Source organism: Microchirus variegatus (assembly GCF_963457635.1).
Source record: "Microchirus variegatus genome assembly, chromosome: 2".
Lineage (NCBI taxonomy): Eukaryota > Metazoa > Chordata > Actinopteri > Pleuronectiformes > Soleidae > Microchirus > Microchirus variegatus.
Window position 1 is genome coordinate 1708984 of NC_139803.1, and position 17194 is coordinate 1726177.

General features: G+C 40.2%; 2 protein-coding genes across 2 annotated transcripts; both read left to right on the plus strand.

Moving 5' to 3' along the window:
- Positions 1–753: 753 nt before the first annotated feature.
- rhbdl2 (rhomboid, veinlet-like 2) lies at positions 754–11274 on the plus strand (the record flags this gene model as incomplete). The annotated part of the gene is made up of 7 exons (XM_083910801.1): positions 754–1011; positions 4835–4983; positions 8552–8664; positions 8744–8844; positions 10390–10450; positions 10537–10598; positions 11019–11274. The coding sequence occupies 7 exons, from the start codon at positions 754–756 to the stop codon at positions 11196–11198; spliced, it is 924 nt and encodes a 307-aa protein (XP_083766927.1). The 3' UTR covers positions 11199–11274.
- Positions 11275–14350: 3076 nt separating this feature from the next.
- gja9a (gap junction protein alpha 9a) lies at positions 14351–17061 on the plus strand (the record flags this gene model as incomplete). Its single annotated transcript, XM_083902816.1, has 2 exons — positions 14351–14403; positions 15558–17061. The coding sequence occupies 2 exons, from the start codon at positions 14351–14353 to the stop codon at positions 17059–17061; spliced, it is 1557 nt and encodes a 518-aa protein (XP_083758942.1).
- Between the last annotated feature and the right edge of the window lie 133 nt (positions 17062–17194).

Genomic DNA, 17194 nt, shown 5'->3' on the forward strand with positions numbered 1-17194 from the left:
AGCATAGCAGCGGAGAAAACTTAACGAAAGCCCACAGCTTAAGCCGAATTGCAAGTTCAACCATTTGTGGCTCCAATTTTCCTTCAAGTCTTTTATACTTTTTTTTTGCCTGTATGGATTTGAAATGGGTCTTAAATTGTATTCATTATGGTCTCAAAAAAAGTCTTAAAAAGTCTTAAATTTGACTTGTTGAAACCCTGAATATGTTACAAATAATCTGACACCAACGAAAAATGTATGAAAGAGCAATAAAATACTGTAAATAGCTTTTAAAAAACTATAAAAATGTTTATCGAACACTATTAGCTAGCGTGCTAGTGCGCGCGCCGTTGGCGTGCACAGCACACTAGGTAGTGGTGCTCTTAGTAAAAAAAAAATACATTACACTGTAAAGAACCCACATTATAAAACAATATAAATATATAGAACAATAAAATACTGTAAATAACTGAAAAAAACATATATAAACTGAGTAAAAAAAGATATGCATTACACTGTAAATAATCTGCTTCATTTTCCAACTTGCAGAACGATAACTTTGGCTGTAAATACCCTCAAATTAAAGCTGAAAGTGTGCAGTTAAAGCACATCTTCAAATCCACTGTAGTGGTGTATAGAGCCAGAATAAAGAGAATTGTGTCCGTGTCCCAATATTTACGGCCCTAACTGTGTATATGTGTGTATCATCATGTGCTTTGTGGCTGATTCAGACTCCGTCACACTCTGTTGTGTAGGACGACGTCTTCGGCGGCGATGGACGACATAAACAACGTGGAGCAGCAGGAGCCACTTCCTGTGGACAGAGACGGGCGACAGTGGGGCACTGAAGCGGATCAGCCTGACGGCGACGACGGCGGCGGCGGCGGCGGCGGCAGGAAACCGGGATGCTGCGAGAGGTTCCAGCAGACCGTCTCCAAGTGGATGCTTCCAGAGGACCTGCGCAGCAAGTACCTGGGCCGCACCAACTGCTGCCCCCCGCCCATCTTCATCATCCTCGTCAGCATCGGAGAGGTAGGTCTGCCGTGACTACGCAACGACACGCTTGGCCACAATGTGGCTTATATGCTGTTAATTATGGTGTAGATTAGCTTGTGGTTGTATTTAGCCGAGCAGATGTTTAGGCGAGTTTGTGGAAGAATGGGTGGAATGTGTTAAAATTGGAACACTTTCAGGAAACAATTAGTTATTTGACTAGTTTGTAGCTGCGGTCTTTTAAAAAATCTGTGTTGCCCAAGCGCTAGCGCTCTAAAACCTTACAACATGGTCCAAGATTTTTTTTTAAAACAAGTTCTTTTTAGACCTGTAGTGACGTATAAATAAAATTAAATGGGTTTTGTAATAATTTGGTGCCTAAGAAATCTCAAAAGGCACAGGTGGTGCCAAAATGTCTAGACATCTCTTTACTAAAACCTCTGTAATTTCACTCTGCTTCACTTCAACAGCATCAGACTCTGCACAGCTCGTGTCCGCATGTTGTTACATGACCTCCATGTGTTTTTAAGCTCCTACTGCATATTTTAAAGGTGATATTTGCTTTAAAATGCAATATTTTTTTAGGCGAAAGAAAAAAAATCCTTCATTTGTGCGGTGTTCCATGTACATTTACTCTGACACAGTGGCATCTAATTTAACTAATTTACTTTATTATTTACTCTATTTAGTTTGGGCATGTCATTTTCGAACATGGACTCCAAAGAGAGGGTCAGGGAAGAAGTGGTTAAAGGTGCATTATGTAATAAATTTAAAGCAACTGGCCATAAAATCCTCCTAATATGTCACATAGACTCAGGAATAATGTTCATATAACAAACTGAACTCACCAACAACAACAGAACAGCCAAAATATTTGCTTTAAAAAAAATTGTTTATGTTTTGGAATCATGTTTTGAAATGTGGCGCCACCTACCGCTGTCTACCAATCATTGCAGTCGGTAGAGTCTCAGCTGCCGCGAGCAAACCACGGGTTGCCAGTTACGTCGGAAAACCAGACCTCAAAGACCTCGGTGTTTTGAATTTGAATGTAGTAACTGTTTTTGGCTACATTCTTACATATGGCGCCTTTTTAATGTCTCTCTCTGCGTCTTCTAGCACTAGCGCCACCTCCGCTGAATGTCCCAATTCACTGGGTGTGCGGTGAAGCCGCGGCGGTCGGCACGGTGTCAGCGACAACATGAGTTTTCATGAGTAATGGCTTTTTGGTAAAGCAGCACTGGTGGGATTTTAGAAATATTCTCCTTCGGCGTGTTAACAGGAAGCCACAGGGAAGTAAACACACCTCACGGAATATGCAGCTTCAGTGGAAGATGTGTTTTAAAATGGAGAATGGAGACCCCCCCCCCCCCTGAATGTTATGTATAATGACTTAAAGTCAATCCCACCTGGATTATGTTAACGGTTTTCCTGCGTGTTAAACAATCAGTGCGACGTTTGCTTTTATTTTTGGAAGCCAGACTTTGGTTCAAAAATAACTCTGTGGTCACTTTACTGACTGCGTTTATTTATAAATGCACTTTTTGCAGCCGACATATTGCGTTTCCTTTGTGTTGCATATTACTTACAACGGTGAATCTCAAAGTGTGGGGGCCGTGATGATGGCACTGCTTTCAGTAATGCCCGTTATCTTTTCCAGTATACTTACACTTAGATCATGTATAAATATACTTCAAATAAATGCATTTAAATGAAGTAGTAAATAAAAAAATAAATGTGTGTTTTTAAATTACATTAAATTCCATAATGGGGCAGTGGCTTTAATAATCCCATCAGAGTAATCCAACACTGATATACACACTGTGTTTAAAAGTCAGTGAGGTCGTGGGCCATGTTTTCATTATAACATGATATTAAGGTGGGGGCGGCATGTACTTGATTGGGGGGGCCGCATGTGGCCCCCGGGCCGCCAGTTTGACACCCCTGCTCTACACACTGGTGTATAAACAGACGATGAATGTCAACATAATAACACAGTAAATTATATGACATGTTATGACAAATTATAAGCAGATTAGAACTGCGACGTAGTGTGTTATAAATACCATATATTAATGTTTAGTTTAGTCTGACGTGTTTTTAGTGTTTTTCTTATTATTTGATGCTGTTTTGACTGCTTTTATGATGTATTGTAAAGTGTCTTTGAGTACTTAGAAAAGCGCTTCAAATAAAATGTATTATTATTATTATTATAACACCCTATAACACAGAGCGTATCGCAGATGACACGTTTGCATCGGAAAAATTCCAACTGTTTCTGAAAGTTTCTGAGCGGTTGCACATTTTTTCTTCGTTTAACCCTTTAAGGTACGACTCAACCATTTGGTCGACCACACTTTAAGTCACTATATCTCATTGAAAAATGCGTCAAACTGAACTTACTAACACTTAAAGGTGCCATATGTAAGAATGTGGCCAAAAACGGTTACTACATTCAAATTCAAAAAACCGAGGTCTTTTAGTGCTTCGTTTTCTGACGTAACTGGCAACCCGCGGTTGCTCGGCAGCTGAGACTCTACTGACTGCAATGATTGGTTGACGGCGGTAGGTGGCGCCACATGCCAAAACATGATTTCAAAACATAAACAATTTTTTTATGCATATATTTTGTCTGCACTGTTGTTGTTGGTGAGTTCAGTTTGTTATATGAACATTATTCATGAGTCTATGTAACATATTAGGAGGATTTTATGGCCAGTTGCTTTAAATTTATTACATAATGCACCTTTAACCACTTCTTCCCTGACCCTCTTTTTGGAGTCCCTGTTCGACAATGACACGCCCAAACTAAATAGAGTAAATAATAAAGTAAATAAGTGTCACTGTAGATGCCACTGTGTCAGAGTAAATGTACATGGAACACAGCACAAATGAAGGATTTTTTTTCTTTCGCCTAAAAAAATATTGCATTTTAAAGCAAATATCACCTTTAAAATATGCAGTAGGAGCTTAAAAACACATGGAGGTCATGTAACAACATGTGGACAAGAGCTGTGCAAAGTCTGATGCTGTTGAAGTGAAGCAGAGTGAAATGACAGAGGTTTTATTAAAGAGATGTCTAGGCGTTCTCTCTTTCGGGCACATTTTGGCACCACCTGTGCCTTTTGAGATTTCTTAGGCACCAAATTATTAAAAACCCATTTAATTTTATTTATATGTCACTACAGGTCTAAAAAGAACTTGTTTAAAAAAAAAAAAAAAACATGAACAAAAACATGATTTGCAGTCTGCAAAATATTTCTTTTAATGCAAATATTTTGTCTGTACTGTTGTTGTTGGTGAGTTCAGTTTGTTATATGAACATTATTCCTGAGTCTCTGTGACATATTAGGAGGATTTTATGATGTATTACATAATGCACCTTTAAAATTGTTTGCAATATTTTTAAGCCAAAAGCCACTGTGTCCCGTGTTGATGTCAGACTCTTAGTCATTTAGTTTTTTCTTCTTCACATGAACCGTTCATAGTTGAACAGTCGCCTCTTTGTATTCCACACAAGTCCAGTGTCGGTGCGTTTGAACGCCTGTGCAGGTCGTTTGCAAGCGTATTTATTTACGCAGAGAAACTCCCTGTTCCTTTTTAGTTTAAAATCCGTACAAAACCAAACACTCGGATGTCTGAACTGCTCTGTGCCATCACTTTTCACTCGGCGGGATCCGTGTTTTGATAAAACGTGCCCTCGACATCTGCAGAACGAATTCACTCCCGTCGCTGTTTCTGCAGCTGTTTGGAATTTAGCCTCCCTCCTCTTTCCTTATGACACTTTAAACAGCGTTTTCAGGTCATTTTCTGGCTCCCATAATAATTCGAGTGTGTGTGTCTTCTCTCTGTTCGTCATCATCAGCTGGCGGTGTTTATCTACTACGCTGTGTGGAAGCCTCAGAAACAGTGGGTGACCCTGGATGAAGGCATCTGGAAAAGCCCCTTAACCTACAAACCCGAGTGCAGACAGGAAGCGTGGCGCTTCTTCTCCTACATGTTTGTCCACGCCGGGTAAGACTGGGGCGGGGCTTGTTTTCGGGTGACGACGAGTGAGTGCAACAGGTGGTCAAATCTCCACGGACGCTGATAATGAAGGGTCACGTCTGTGCGGTGAACAGCAGCAGCCGGCTGAAGCTCATGATCTTAACGGGGGTTTGTTTTGATGCCTTTTGTCTGAGGTGGTGATTCATCTCTGCGGCTCATTCTTTGGTTTTTATTGAGGGTTACCAGGCTGATGTGACTCAGATCAGACTTTATTTATCACCTGTAAGTGTGTCCTGACCACTGAGTGTTGACTTTACAGACCTGCACATGGGAGAGCAGGGAAATCATTAGTGTTGACTGTAAGTCATAAGTTATGACTGTGTGAATTCAGGGTATCCGCGGGGTCTTAAAAAGTCTTAAAAAGTCTTAAATCCAATAATTTGGAAGAATTTAAGACACGTTAAGGCCTTAAATTCTCCTAAAATCTCATAAAAGGTATTCAATACAAATGTTTTCTAATTTTGAGGATGCGATAACGACAATAACTACAACACGGAACTAAAGTAGGCCACCTGTGCTGCCCGGTGAGAATATATCGAGCACCGCTAGCTAGTGTGCTGTGTGCGCCGTGGTGTGTTACCAATCATTGCAGTCAGTAGAGTCTCAGCTGCCGAGCAACCACGGGTTGCCAGTTACGTCAGAAAACGAAGCTTAAAAGACCTCGGTTTTTTGAATTTGAATGTAGTAACCGTTTTTGGCCACATTCTTACATATGGCACCTTTAAGTGTTAGTAAGTTCAGTTTGACGCATTTTTCAATGAGATATAGTGACTTAAAGTGTGGTCGACCAAATGGTTGAGTTGTACCTTAAAGGGTTAAACGAAGAAAAAGTCTTAAATAGTCTTAAATTTGACTTGTTGAAACCTGCAGAGACCCTGGAATTATCAAATCTGATATGTAAGTGCTAAGTAAGTGTACGTTTTTTACTGAAGCACCTAAAGCTTCTGCACGTGAGCCCCCCAGCGCTTTTATCTTTATTATACAGTGCATATGTGATGCAATGTATGCACACACATACATACATCAAAGAAAGAGACTGTGGCTAAAAAGGTACAAATGCTTTGTCGCTCCAGTTGAACCCAATTAAAGGTACAAAAATGTACCTTTATGTCCTGGTACAAAATGTACTGATTGGTGTACACCAGGGGTCTCCAACTCAAATGACCTGGGGGCCAATGTGCATCTATTGTGGTCAAGAGGGGGCCGGCCGACAAAAAGTAATATTATTTATGATGCAAAAAAATGAATGCGTTAATATCAAAAAACAGACATTTATTTTAAATAACATTTAATAATAGTGTCGACAACTGTCATTTAAATTCGTACCAGGAGCCGTTTCGGCCACTGCCATTCGTGGCTCGGGCCCTAACAAGTGTATTTGTAATTGAATGTTGTATATGATACATTTAATAATGGGATAATTTATGACCAAATGTCTTATTATTACTTTTACATACTAAAAGTTGGTGGTCGTGGGCCATGTTTTCATTATAACATGATATTAAGTGGGGGGGCGCGCATGTAATCGATTGGGGGGGCCGCCAGTTTGAGACCCCTGGTGTACACTGAGAAAGGTACAGCGGCAAAGCATTTGCAGCATTTTAGGTAGTCTCATACTTTTTCAGTGTGTTTTTTTTAGTACTTTCTTAGTGTGTAGAAGTAGAAGTAGTGAGGTCAGATAATTATAACATTTGGAAGAGGGTGGAAAAAAAAAGAAGTTACGGCACAACTGAAATATCTCAAGCCACAGAAACACAGGAAAACCAAAAAATCATGACTCCACGCAAGCACACAGGAAATCTGGATTAACACAGTCGCCGCTCGCCAACACCAACGAAAACAAACCAAACAGGATGTTTATTTTTCATGATAAGTCTGTTGATGTTTTAGTTTGATCCCATGAAAAGAAGAGGTAGAAAATGTAAGCGTGTCAGCAGCTGTTCCAGTGGCATGATCCTAAAATACTCTGTATATATATATACTCCAGAGACTCCAGTGTGTTTTCCCTGGTACAAACCAAAACAAAGGAATAGTTCCAGGTTTTATTTGAAGTGTGGCCGAATGAAGAATGAATTAGAAATACATTAACCTAATAATAATATTCGCCTGCTCAAGTCTATATCTTTAGAACAGTGTTTCCCAACTCTGGTCCTCAGGGAACACTTGCCCTGCCATGTTTTAGATGTTGTCCTGCTCCAACACACCTGACTCGGATGGAACATTACATTTTTGAAAAATAAAAATGGGCAAAAGTTGAAACATTCCATTTTTTAAAAAACAAACAATTTTTGAACAAAAGTTGAAATATTAATTTTTTTGAAAAAAACTAACAATTTTTGAACAAAAGTTGAAATATTACTTTTTTTGAAAAAAAATTGACAAAATTTGAAATGTAACATTTTTAAAAAATTATAGAAGTTGAAATATAACATTAAATAAATAAAAAATGTTTCGCAAAAATTGAAACGTTAAATTTAAAAAAAGTTTTTTTTAACAAAAGTTGAAACATTACATTTTTGAAAAAAACCAACAATTTTTGAACAAAAGTTGAAATATTAATTTTTTTGAAAAAAAATTGACAATTTGAAATGTAACATTTTTAAAAAATGACAAAAGTTTAAATATAACATCAAATAAAAAAAAATTTGTTTGGCAAAAATTGAAACATTACATTTTTGATTTTTTTTTTTAACAAAAGTTGAAACATTGAATCAAAAAAAAAAAAATGAACAAAAGTTGAAACATTCCATTTAAAAAAAATAAATAATTTTTGAACAAAGGTTGAAATATTAATTTTTTTTGAATTTTTTTTACAAAATTTGAAATGTAACATTTACATTTTTTTTACAAAAGTTGAAATATAACATTAAATAAATAAAAAAAAAAATCGCAAAAATTGAAAAGTTAAATTTAAAAAAAAGTTTTTTTAACAGAAGTTGAAACATTACATTTTTGATTTTTTTTTTTTCAACAAAAGTTGAAACATTGAATTATTTGAAGTTGGTTATCAGGCTTCTGCAGAGCTCAATGATGAGCTGACCATTTATTTGAATCAGGTGTTTTTTTGAGCAGGGCAACATGTAAAACATGGCAGGGCACAGTTCCCTGAGCTCCAAACGTGATGTTTAAAAAACCTCGACAAACTTCCTCCCAACAATTCGATGAGGTAACGTGTACATGAAGACGTCCTGTCCGTCTGTGAATCCACATACTTTTGTCTCACAGACAGTTTGTCTCGAGCATGAACTACACAAAATACAAATATTGCTTTATTTATTTCAAATTCCACAAACAATGGAAGAACTATATAGGTCAACATAACTCTGTTGTGTTATTTTTTATTTTAAAGTCAAAGGTCATTTTTATAGTCCTTAGGTCTTTATAAAGATGAAGGTTTTTTACGTCTCGGCTTCCACAAAAGCACCAGAGGCAGAGGAAAGGATGTTTTGTTTGTATTCCTTGCAGAGCGACTACATGTTCCATGTTATGTATGACTTTATGACATTCATCAGTCCACACCTCTGTTCCTGCACAGTGTGGAGCACATTGTCGGTAACCTGCTGATGCAGCTGATGCTGGGAATCCCTCTGGAACTGGTCCATAAAGGGTTTGAAGTGGGAATGGTTTACCTTGCCGGCGTCCTGGCTGGTAAGACCCTGTCTCACCAAATAAACATTTAACTCATTTTGCAAATCCAACTTTAATTTCTGTGGATCTTTGTCCTCAGGCTCTTTGGCCAGCTCCATCTTTGATCCTCGCAGTGCGTTGGTGGGAGCGTCTGGAGGCGTTTACGCCCTCATAGGAGGCTATTTTATGAATGCAGTGGTGGTAAGTTTACGTGCACCGTGTGATTTCTGCATTAAAATATCAGAAACATGTTTTGTGTGCACTTGATCCTCCTCATGAGGGTCACAGGGGGCCAATCCCAGCTGATTCCAACACTCTTTAAATCCATAGAAATCCTTATGTCTATGGAGACCATGTCATTGGTCATTTTACATAATGTTTGAAAATTCGTTTTACTTTAACCTCTTCTTCCCTGACCCTCTTTTTGGAGTCCCTGCTCGAAAAAAAGACATACCCAGACTAAATGGAGTAACAGTATAAGCTCTATGTGGATTATCCTGGTATCAAATGAAAGATAACACTTGTGAGATTCCACCAGAGGTGTACGTTTCACTGTAGATGCCCCTGTGTCAGAGTAATTGCACATGGAACACAGCATAAATTAAGGATTTTTTTTTTCTCTCGCCTAAAAAAAATATCGCATTTTATAGCAAATATCACCTTTAAAATATGCAGCAGGAGCTTAAAAACACATGGAGGTCACGTAACAACATGTGGATAAAGTCTGATGCTGTTGAAGTGAAGCAGAGTAAAGTTACAGAGGTTTTAGTAAAGAGATGTCGGGACCGTATATCTATGTTCCCCCGGGTCCTATGTTCCCCGCTTTGTATGTGACCGGGGAACATAGGACCCTTTCTCCAACCCTAACCCTAACCCTACCCCAAAAATTAAAACGTTAAATTAAAAAAAAGTTTTTTTAACAAAAGTTGAAACATTCCATTTTTGAAAAAAACAATTTTTGAACAAAAGTTGAAACATTCCATTTTTGAAAAAAACAATTTTTGAACAAAAGTTGAAATATTAATTTTTTTGAATTTTTTTTTACAAAATTTGAAATGTAACATTTAAAAAAATGACAAAAGTTGAAATATAACATTAAATAAAAAAAATTGTTTTCGCAAAAATTGAAACGTTAAATTTAAAAAAAGTTTTTTTAACAAAAGGTGAAACATTCAATTAAAAAAAAAAAAAAAAAACAATTTTTGAACAAAAGTTGAAATATTAATTTTTTTGAAAAAAATGGACAAAATTTGAAATTTAACATTTTTCAAAAAAAGGGATCCCATGTTTCCCTGTCACATACAAAGTGGGGAACATAGAACCTTTTTTGGGAAAACGGGGGACATAGGACCCGGGGGAACATAGGTACGACCCCCAGCCCCGGGTTCCGCTTTTCAATGCGTGCGCTGTAGCGTTTTTTTCCCCCCTCCTGCTGGTTTGATCCGTCTGTGTTTTAACTGTTTGGTGAACATAAGAATGGTTTATATGAGCTTTTAGCTGAGTTTCTGACCTTTCTGTGGGTATGCAGCATGTCTGTGTTTGTTTAATGTAGACATGGTTTTATGACGCTTTTGTTGCTGCTGTGTTAGCAAAATAGTTCATATTGATTCACGCGTTTCCTCAACTATGGAGCACACATTATATACGTTATTCTCCTGTGATTATTGTCCTTAAGTTGATTTCCTGCTTTATGTGCTTTAATTTGAAAGTCAGACTTTTAATTGTTACCCGTTTCACAATTCACAGAATTTCCGAGAGATGATTCCTCTCCTGGGAATCTTTCGTATCCTCGTCATAGTCATAATTGGTACGTTCCTCCTTTTGTGGTTTTCTGAAACATTTTCTAACTTTTAAAATGACATAACGTTCGACACACTTTCTTTCCCCCCTCAGTGGGCACGGATTTCGGATTCGCCTTCTACAGAAGATTTGCGGCCAGTGAAGATGGTTTACAGGTAGGTTTAGTTATTTCAGCTCACCTCCCCCACCACCGTGACACTGTTTGGTGATGCCTTTGTTTGCTTGTGGCTACAGATGACATCAGCAGCTCTTGCTGGGACTTGATTATATTATGCAGAAACACACCTGTGTGCAGGGGCTCGACTAATGCATGCTGGACCGTAGCACGCGTTTCACACAACCTGATGTTTTTAACTCACTTGAGCACATTTAGAAACGCAGTTTCATGTTCCTTGCTGACTCTAAAAACTCCCGTTCATTTGTTTTGGGCTGTTGAACCAGTCCTGCAACTTTTTTTTGGGTGTTCCCCACAGTTCTGGGAGGTCAGATGACAGAAGTTTGGGGGGGTCTTTGTTGTTTAAATCAGGGCCTTCAGGCTGAATCTAAGCCCTGACTTCATCTCCCCCTCCTCTCAGGTGTCCTTTGTGGCTCACTTTGGTGGGATTGTGGCGGGGATGACCATCGGCTACGTCTTTTTCAGTGCGTACAACCAGAAGCTGCTCAAGGACCCGCGTTTCTGGCTGTGCATAGTGGTCTACGTGATCTTTGTTATCTTCGCCGTGCTCTTCAATATCTTCCTGTCACCGGCGCCGTAAAAAAGCCAAGATTCCACAGCTCTCTCTTTTAAATCTTTAAATAGAGCTAAAAAGTAAAAAAACTAAAAAAAAAACTTTTTTTTACCATCAGGAAATTATATTTTACTCGTGTTTTAAAGCAAAGTACTGTTTTTTAGAGATTTTGAGTGTTGTTTTTTCTTTTATTTAAGGGAAAGGGCACCCCCTGCTGTTCATGTGCAGCATCACATCCTATGTGCACATTTTCATTTCATTTCAGGCAGCGTTAATAATGTGTCTTTCGTTACTGATTTTTATGTGTGTGTTTTTTTTTTTGTTGTTGTTTGTCAGATTTTACCATTTTGTTGTGCATCTTATTTGAACTCGCATGGTCCTAGTTCATGTCATTTCTCTTTAGTATGAAGAAATGACTTCTTGAGTTTACTCAGAAGTCTCAGGGATGAATAGCCAAAAACGATGCCCTTTTTCTGCTGTAACTGTAAGAACTGATCTCCCATCAGGCCTTGGACTCGTGCATGTGTTATTGTTTAGTCACATCCTGTTGACAAGTTACACCACGAGTCGTTCTTAAAAACTTTGTGAAATATACACTTTTAAACGCTTTGAACAATAAACGTTGAAAACTGGGAAATTTAAATCATATCGCCGATGTGTTTATATCACTCGACAACAACACCCGTTACGGTAATATTTACCGTAAACCTTGTTATAACTGACTCCATCAATTTCGTTAGCTACTTCTGAATGTTGTACTTTATGAATTATGCAAACCAGGTTTATTATGAACAGACATCTCAACCGTTTGGTAGAGGCCTGTATCTGAAATACTATGGGTCTAATTAAAAAAAAAAAAAAATATATATATATATATTGATTGTCGCTATTTTTATCATATGTAAATAAAATAAAATAATAAAAAATGCCAAGAAATAATTTTTCCTTTCTTCTTTCTTGGTCCGTACCTTAAAGGGTTAAAAGAGCCTTAAGTTTCAAAGACGGCAAACGACCACCAGTCGTCAACAACTTTCTGCTGCTGTTGAAGTGAAGCGGAGTAAAATTACAGAGGTTTTAGTAAAGAGATGTCGGGACCGTAAATATCTATGTTCCCTGGGTCCTATGTTACCCGCTTTGTATGTGACCGGGGAACATAGAACCCTTTCTCTAACCCTTTTTATATATTGGGGGGTAATTTTCATCTTGGTTCAAATGACTGAAGTTGCACATTGAGATGTGAGATTATTGCACATGTGAATGAATATAAATAAAATGGTAAAAGCTCAATAACATCAAATCTAGTGAAATAAAACTTACATATTGCGAATAATAATCAGTGTCGCTTTGTGTAAAAATGTAATTTATGGACTAATGCATTTCTAAAATAATAAATAATGATAAAAAGAACGAGCGCTCGAAATTCGCCAAAGTTCCGATGGCTGCCGTTTGCGCGCCCTTTCAAATCTGGGGAATATTCTCCAAAGGTTTGATCGTGGAAGGGTCTAGTACAGTTTGACGCGTTTTTCATCTTCCTAGGATAAACAGCCTCAGAGCGGCAAGCTCAGATACGAAACTTGCGAAAAGCCCAGGAAAACGCCAAATCCAAGATGGCGGACTTCCTGTTGAGTTGAGGTCATGGTGTCGAGAGGAATTTTTGTTCGTCTTGGGCCGGGCAATATATCCACCGATTTTCAAGTACTTTGGCGCAACTAAACTTTGTTCCAGCTCCATAGGGCCCTGACCTGTGGAGGCGCTACTGAGCCATTTTGCATCGGTTTGTCACAAGTCAATTATTTTAGGAAATTTTTCCCAGTTCTGATGTGCGTGCAAATTTTCGTTCGTTTTGAAGCACGTTTAGGGGGTCAAATTCCAGTTTCCCATGAGAGAAAAATAATAATAATAATAATAATAATAATCTTTACAATTTCAATTTAAATCTATGCTCTTCATCACTGGGCTCCTCGTCACTGTTGTGTACTCGGTCTTGTGTACGCGTCTTTACAATTACAATAGGTTCCTCGTAACTGTAGTGTACGAGGAACCTAATGAAGGAGAGACAAAGTAAGGGAAATAAAAGAATAGTAAAAGTCAGTATAATGACATATATTCATATTAATGAACAAAGAAAGAGTGAAAAATAATCTGTTTTTTCAGATTAGAAAATAACTTTGCACCATAAATGAATGCGACTGTATGTTCTGAGGCGATGATCTGTGCTGATGCTGCTCGTGTTAGACACTGAGGCTGAAGTACGAGTGAAAACAGATCTCTGTAACCGGAAGAGAGAGAAAAAACTCTGGGATTTTCCCGTCACTCCCCCTGAGCTCTGAGTGACCCTCTGCTCTCTTATGTACTGGACTCGCTTTGGATCAATCCTGCTGTGCAGGGATCTCCCTGTAGACTTTTCCCAGCCTTGCAGAGAGTTTGTCACGATCTGTTTGCACTGAGAGTATTCTTTATTAAAATGCATTTATTAGCCTAACGCAGCCAGCGAGGACGCCGTAATCCATCGATTCTGCGTAAAAATGTGTTCAAATAACGCGTCAAACGGAACGTGGACGTAATTACGCCCAGAGAGTAGGGTCAGCGGAGTATGAAATCGGACATGATGACTCATTGATTGCTTCACTACAGTAGAAAAACTATTGATCACGCGATGGGCCTGATGCAAATAACCGAACGGGATTGATAATGTTGGGATTCTAATTTACAGCGTCACTGTTTCCTTCTCTTGTGGAGAAAACAATGGAGCCAAAGCATATTCTATATACTGTCGGTGTGGCCTAATCTAATCTAATTAATGCACATAAATTAGATTAGACAAAAATCCAGCCACTATCTGAGCTGTTGATATTATCACTATTTATGTTGAAGAGAAAAATAATAGTGTTTACGTTGCTAAGACTGAGGTCATTGTTGTGTTAAAAGCAGTCGCACGGCGCCACCACTGTGGGGCAGCGATCTCAAATTCAATACCAACAGATTCTGATTGTTGACCCCTCCCTGCACCACACTGTTGATCGGTCACCACTTTGTTTCTGGCAACAGTGAAGGAGAGGCGGGTCACTGAAGTTTTAGGCGATGTGCATGCAGTGCCTCGTGTGGACGGAGCTAACGATTTTTTTTTTTATTTTTTTTTTTTAAAAACACTTTTTGGGGGTGACCGCTGCAGGTTCTGCATGACCCGAGGAGATTTAAGTCACCACCGGCAGTCTGTCCATGCTGCTGCAAGGTAAAGGGGAAACTGCAGCAACACATAATATCTCTGGATACACACGGACCTCTGTGTGTTTTCATGCAAATGCATATGTGTTTTTGTTGTTATACTGGTTTTAAAAACATTTAATTTGATACCATACTTTTCTGTGCTTTACTACAAATCTGTAGGAGGTTTGATATTCGTTTTCGAAAGACATTTTCTCAATCAACAAATAGACATTTTCTCATTCTGATTGCCGTAGTAGTTGCCAATGGTAGGCGGCTACTCAGTACAGGTGACGTTTTGTTGATATCTGCCATTGTTGTGAAACGGTATGAAATTAAATATTTAAAAAAATTCACAAAAAATCAACAAAATTACATTTCCATCGTCTGTTTGCCGTAGCAGGGTGGGAATAATTCTGGAAAAACACACCAAAGGCATCGTCAACAATCTTAGAAGAATAGTATTTGTAATGACAATAATAACAACATACTGTTTCACAATAATGGCACATATCAGCAAAACTTCACTTTACCTGTAGCAAGTAGCTGTCTACCATTGGCAACTACTACAGCAATTAGAATGAGAATATATCTTTTTGTTGATTTTTGGTGAATTTTTTAAATATTTAATTTCATACTGTTTCACAATAATGGCACATATCAACAAAACTTTACCTGTAGTAAGTAGCCGTCCACCATTGGCAACCGCTACGGCATTGGTTCTCAAAGTGCGGCCCGGGGGGCCAATGGCGGCCCGCGGAAACATTTCTGGCGGCCCCGCAGTGAATTACAGTTGATAGTTTTAATCCATCCAGGACGTACTAAGCTTGTTAAATGTTTATTGGACATTACTGGATACAGACCAATAAGTGTAAACTGTAGAACTGCAATCTGGTCATTAAATCTTTTTTTTTTTTTCCTTTGGCGACCCTCAGTCCAACGTTGGGTTCCTAAATTGGCCCTCAGGTATCACAACTTTGAGAACCCCTGCACTACAGCAATCAGAATGGGAACATGTCTATTTGTTCATTGAGAAAATGTCTTTCGAAAAACGAATATCCAGCGAATATCAAACCTTACGCACGCTCCCAAACTTAAATATTAACCTTTTTTTTGCAATCTTTTGAACCATTTGATAAGATCGACTTCATCTCTTTTTCGTTGACCGTCTTTCTCCGACAGTCATAATGGCAGAGTGAAGATGGGGGACTGGAACTTTCTCGGAGGGATTTTGGAGGAGGTGCACATCCACTCCACGATGGTGGGCAAGATCTGGCTGACCATCTTGTTCATCTTCCGCATGCTGGTCCTCGGCGTGGCGGCCGAGGACGTGTGGAACGACGAGCAGGCCGAGTTCGTGTGCAACACCGAGCAGCCGGGCTGCAAGAACGTGTGCTACGACCTGGCTTTCCCCATCTCCCTCATCCGCTACTGGGTGCTGCAGGTCATCTTCGTGTCCTCCCCCTCGCTGGTTTACATGGGCCACGCTCTCTACAGGCTCAGGGCGCTGGAGAAGGCGCGGCACAAGAAGAAGGCCCTGCTGAGGAAGGAGCTGGAGTCGGTGGACGTGGAGCTGGCGGACGAGAGGAGGAGGATCGAGCGCGAGATGAAGCAGCTCGACCAGAGGAAGCTCAACAAAGCTCCTCTGAGCGGCTCGCTGCTGCACACGTACGTGGCCCACATCGTCACTCGCTCCGTCGTGGAGGTGGCCTTCATGACGGGCCAGTATCTCCTGTACGGCTTTCACCTCTACCCGCTCTTCAAGTGCGAGCGGGACCCCTGTCCGAACGTCGTCGACTGCTACGTCTCCAGGCCGACGGAGAAAAGCGTCTTCATGGTGTTCATGCAGTGCGTCGCCGCCATCTCCCTCTTCCTGAACGTCTCGGAGATCGCGCACCTGGGCTACAGGAACGTCAAGAAGGCCATCTTGGACTTCTACGCCGACTTGAGAGACGGGGGCGACGAAACGGACGAGTCGTTTTCGAGGAAGCGCAAAAAGGAGTCCGTCGTGCAAATGTGCGCCGGCGGAGCCAGAAAGGCCACGATTGCCTCCGCGCCCGGCGACTACAACCTCTTGATGGAGAGAGTGCAGAACACAATTATGTACCCAAACCTTATCAAAGCATCAACGTTTCTACCTCTTCAGGGCGAGCACGCCGCCCAGCAGGATTCTGATGATTGCAGATGTTCCACTCAAAGCCCCCCGGAGCACAACTGCACCTCGACTGCTGATGAGCCCTGTCCGATGTGCTGCGACTCGCTAATAAACCCAAAGCAGGGGGGCAAGGACTTTTTACATCTCCCCCCGCACAGTGAGGAAAGCAGCAGTGACACTGGGAGCCCAGAGAAAGCAGCAGATCAGAACACTTCCTCCCTCCCCACACTGCCAGCGAGCACATCAAGGAAACCGTGGACGGCTCGCGGCTCTCTCAAATGCTTCACGGTGCTCGAGGGCAAAAGCACCGATACGGATTCGCGCGGGTGCGTCGAAGTCGGCGGCAGACCTCCCTCCGCTCGCACACCGTCGGATGACAAACATCAAAGCCGGCCCTCCACGCCAGAGTCACGCGACGACTCCGTCTCAGGATCCGGGCACAACAACGACACCACACCGTCTTCCTCCGACTGCAAAACATCGATGGCGAGTAACGCGAGCAGCAGGAGAGCTCCAGACCTGCAAATCTGAACTTTGAAGAGTTTTCCTCATTTGCATCAATGTCACATATGCGCCTCACAGGAGAGGCGTTTGCTGATAGCTGCAAATAATCAAATAAACATTGCTTGGTTTAAAGTTCGACTACTGCGATAATTACTTTAAA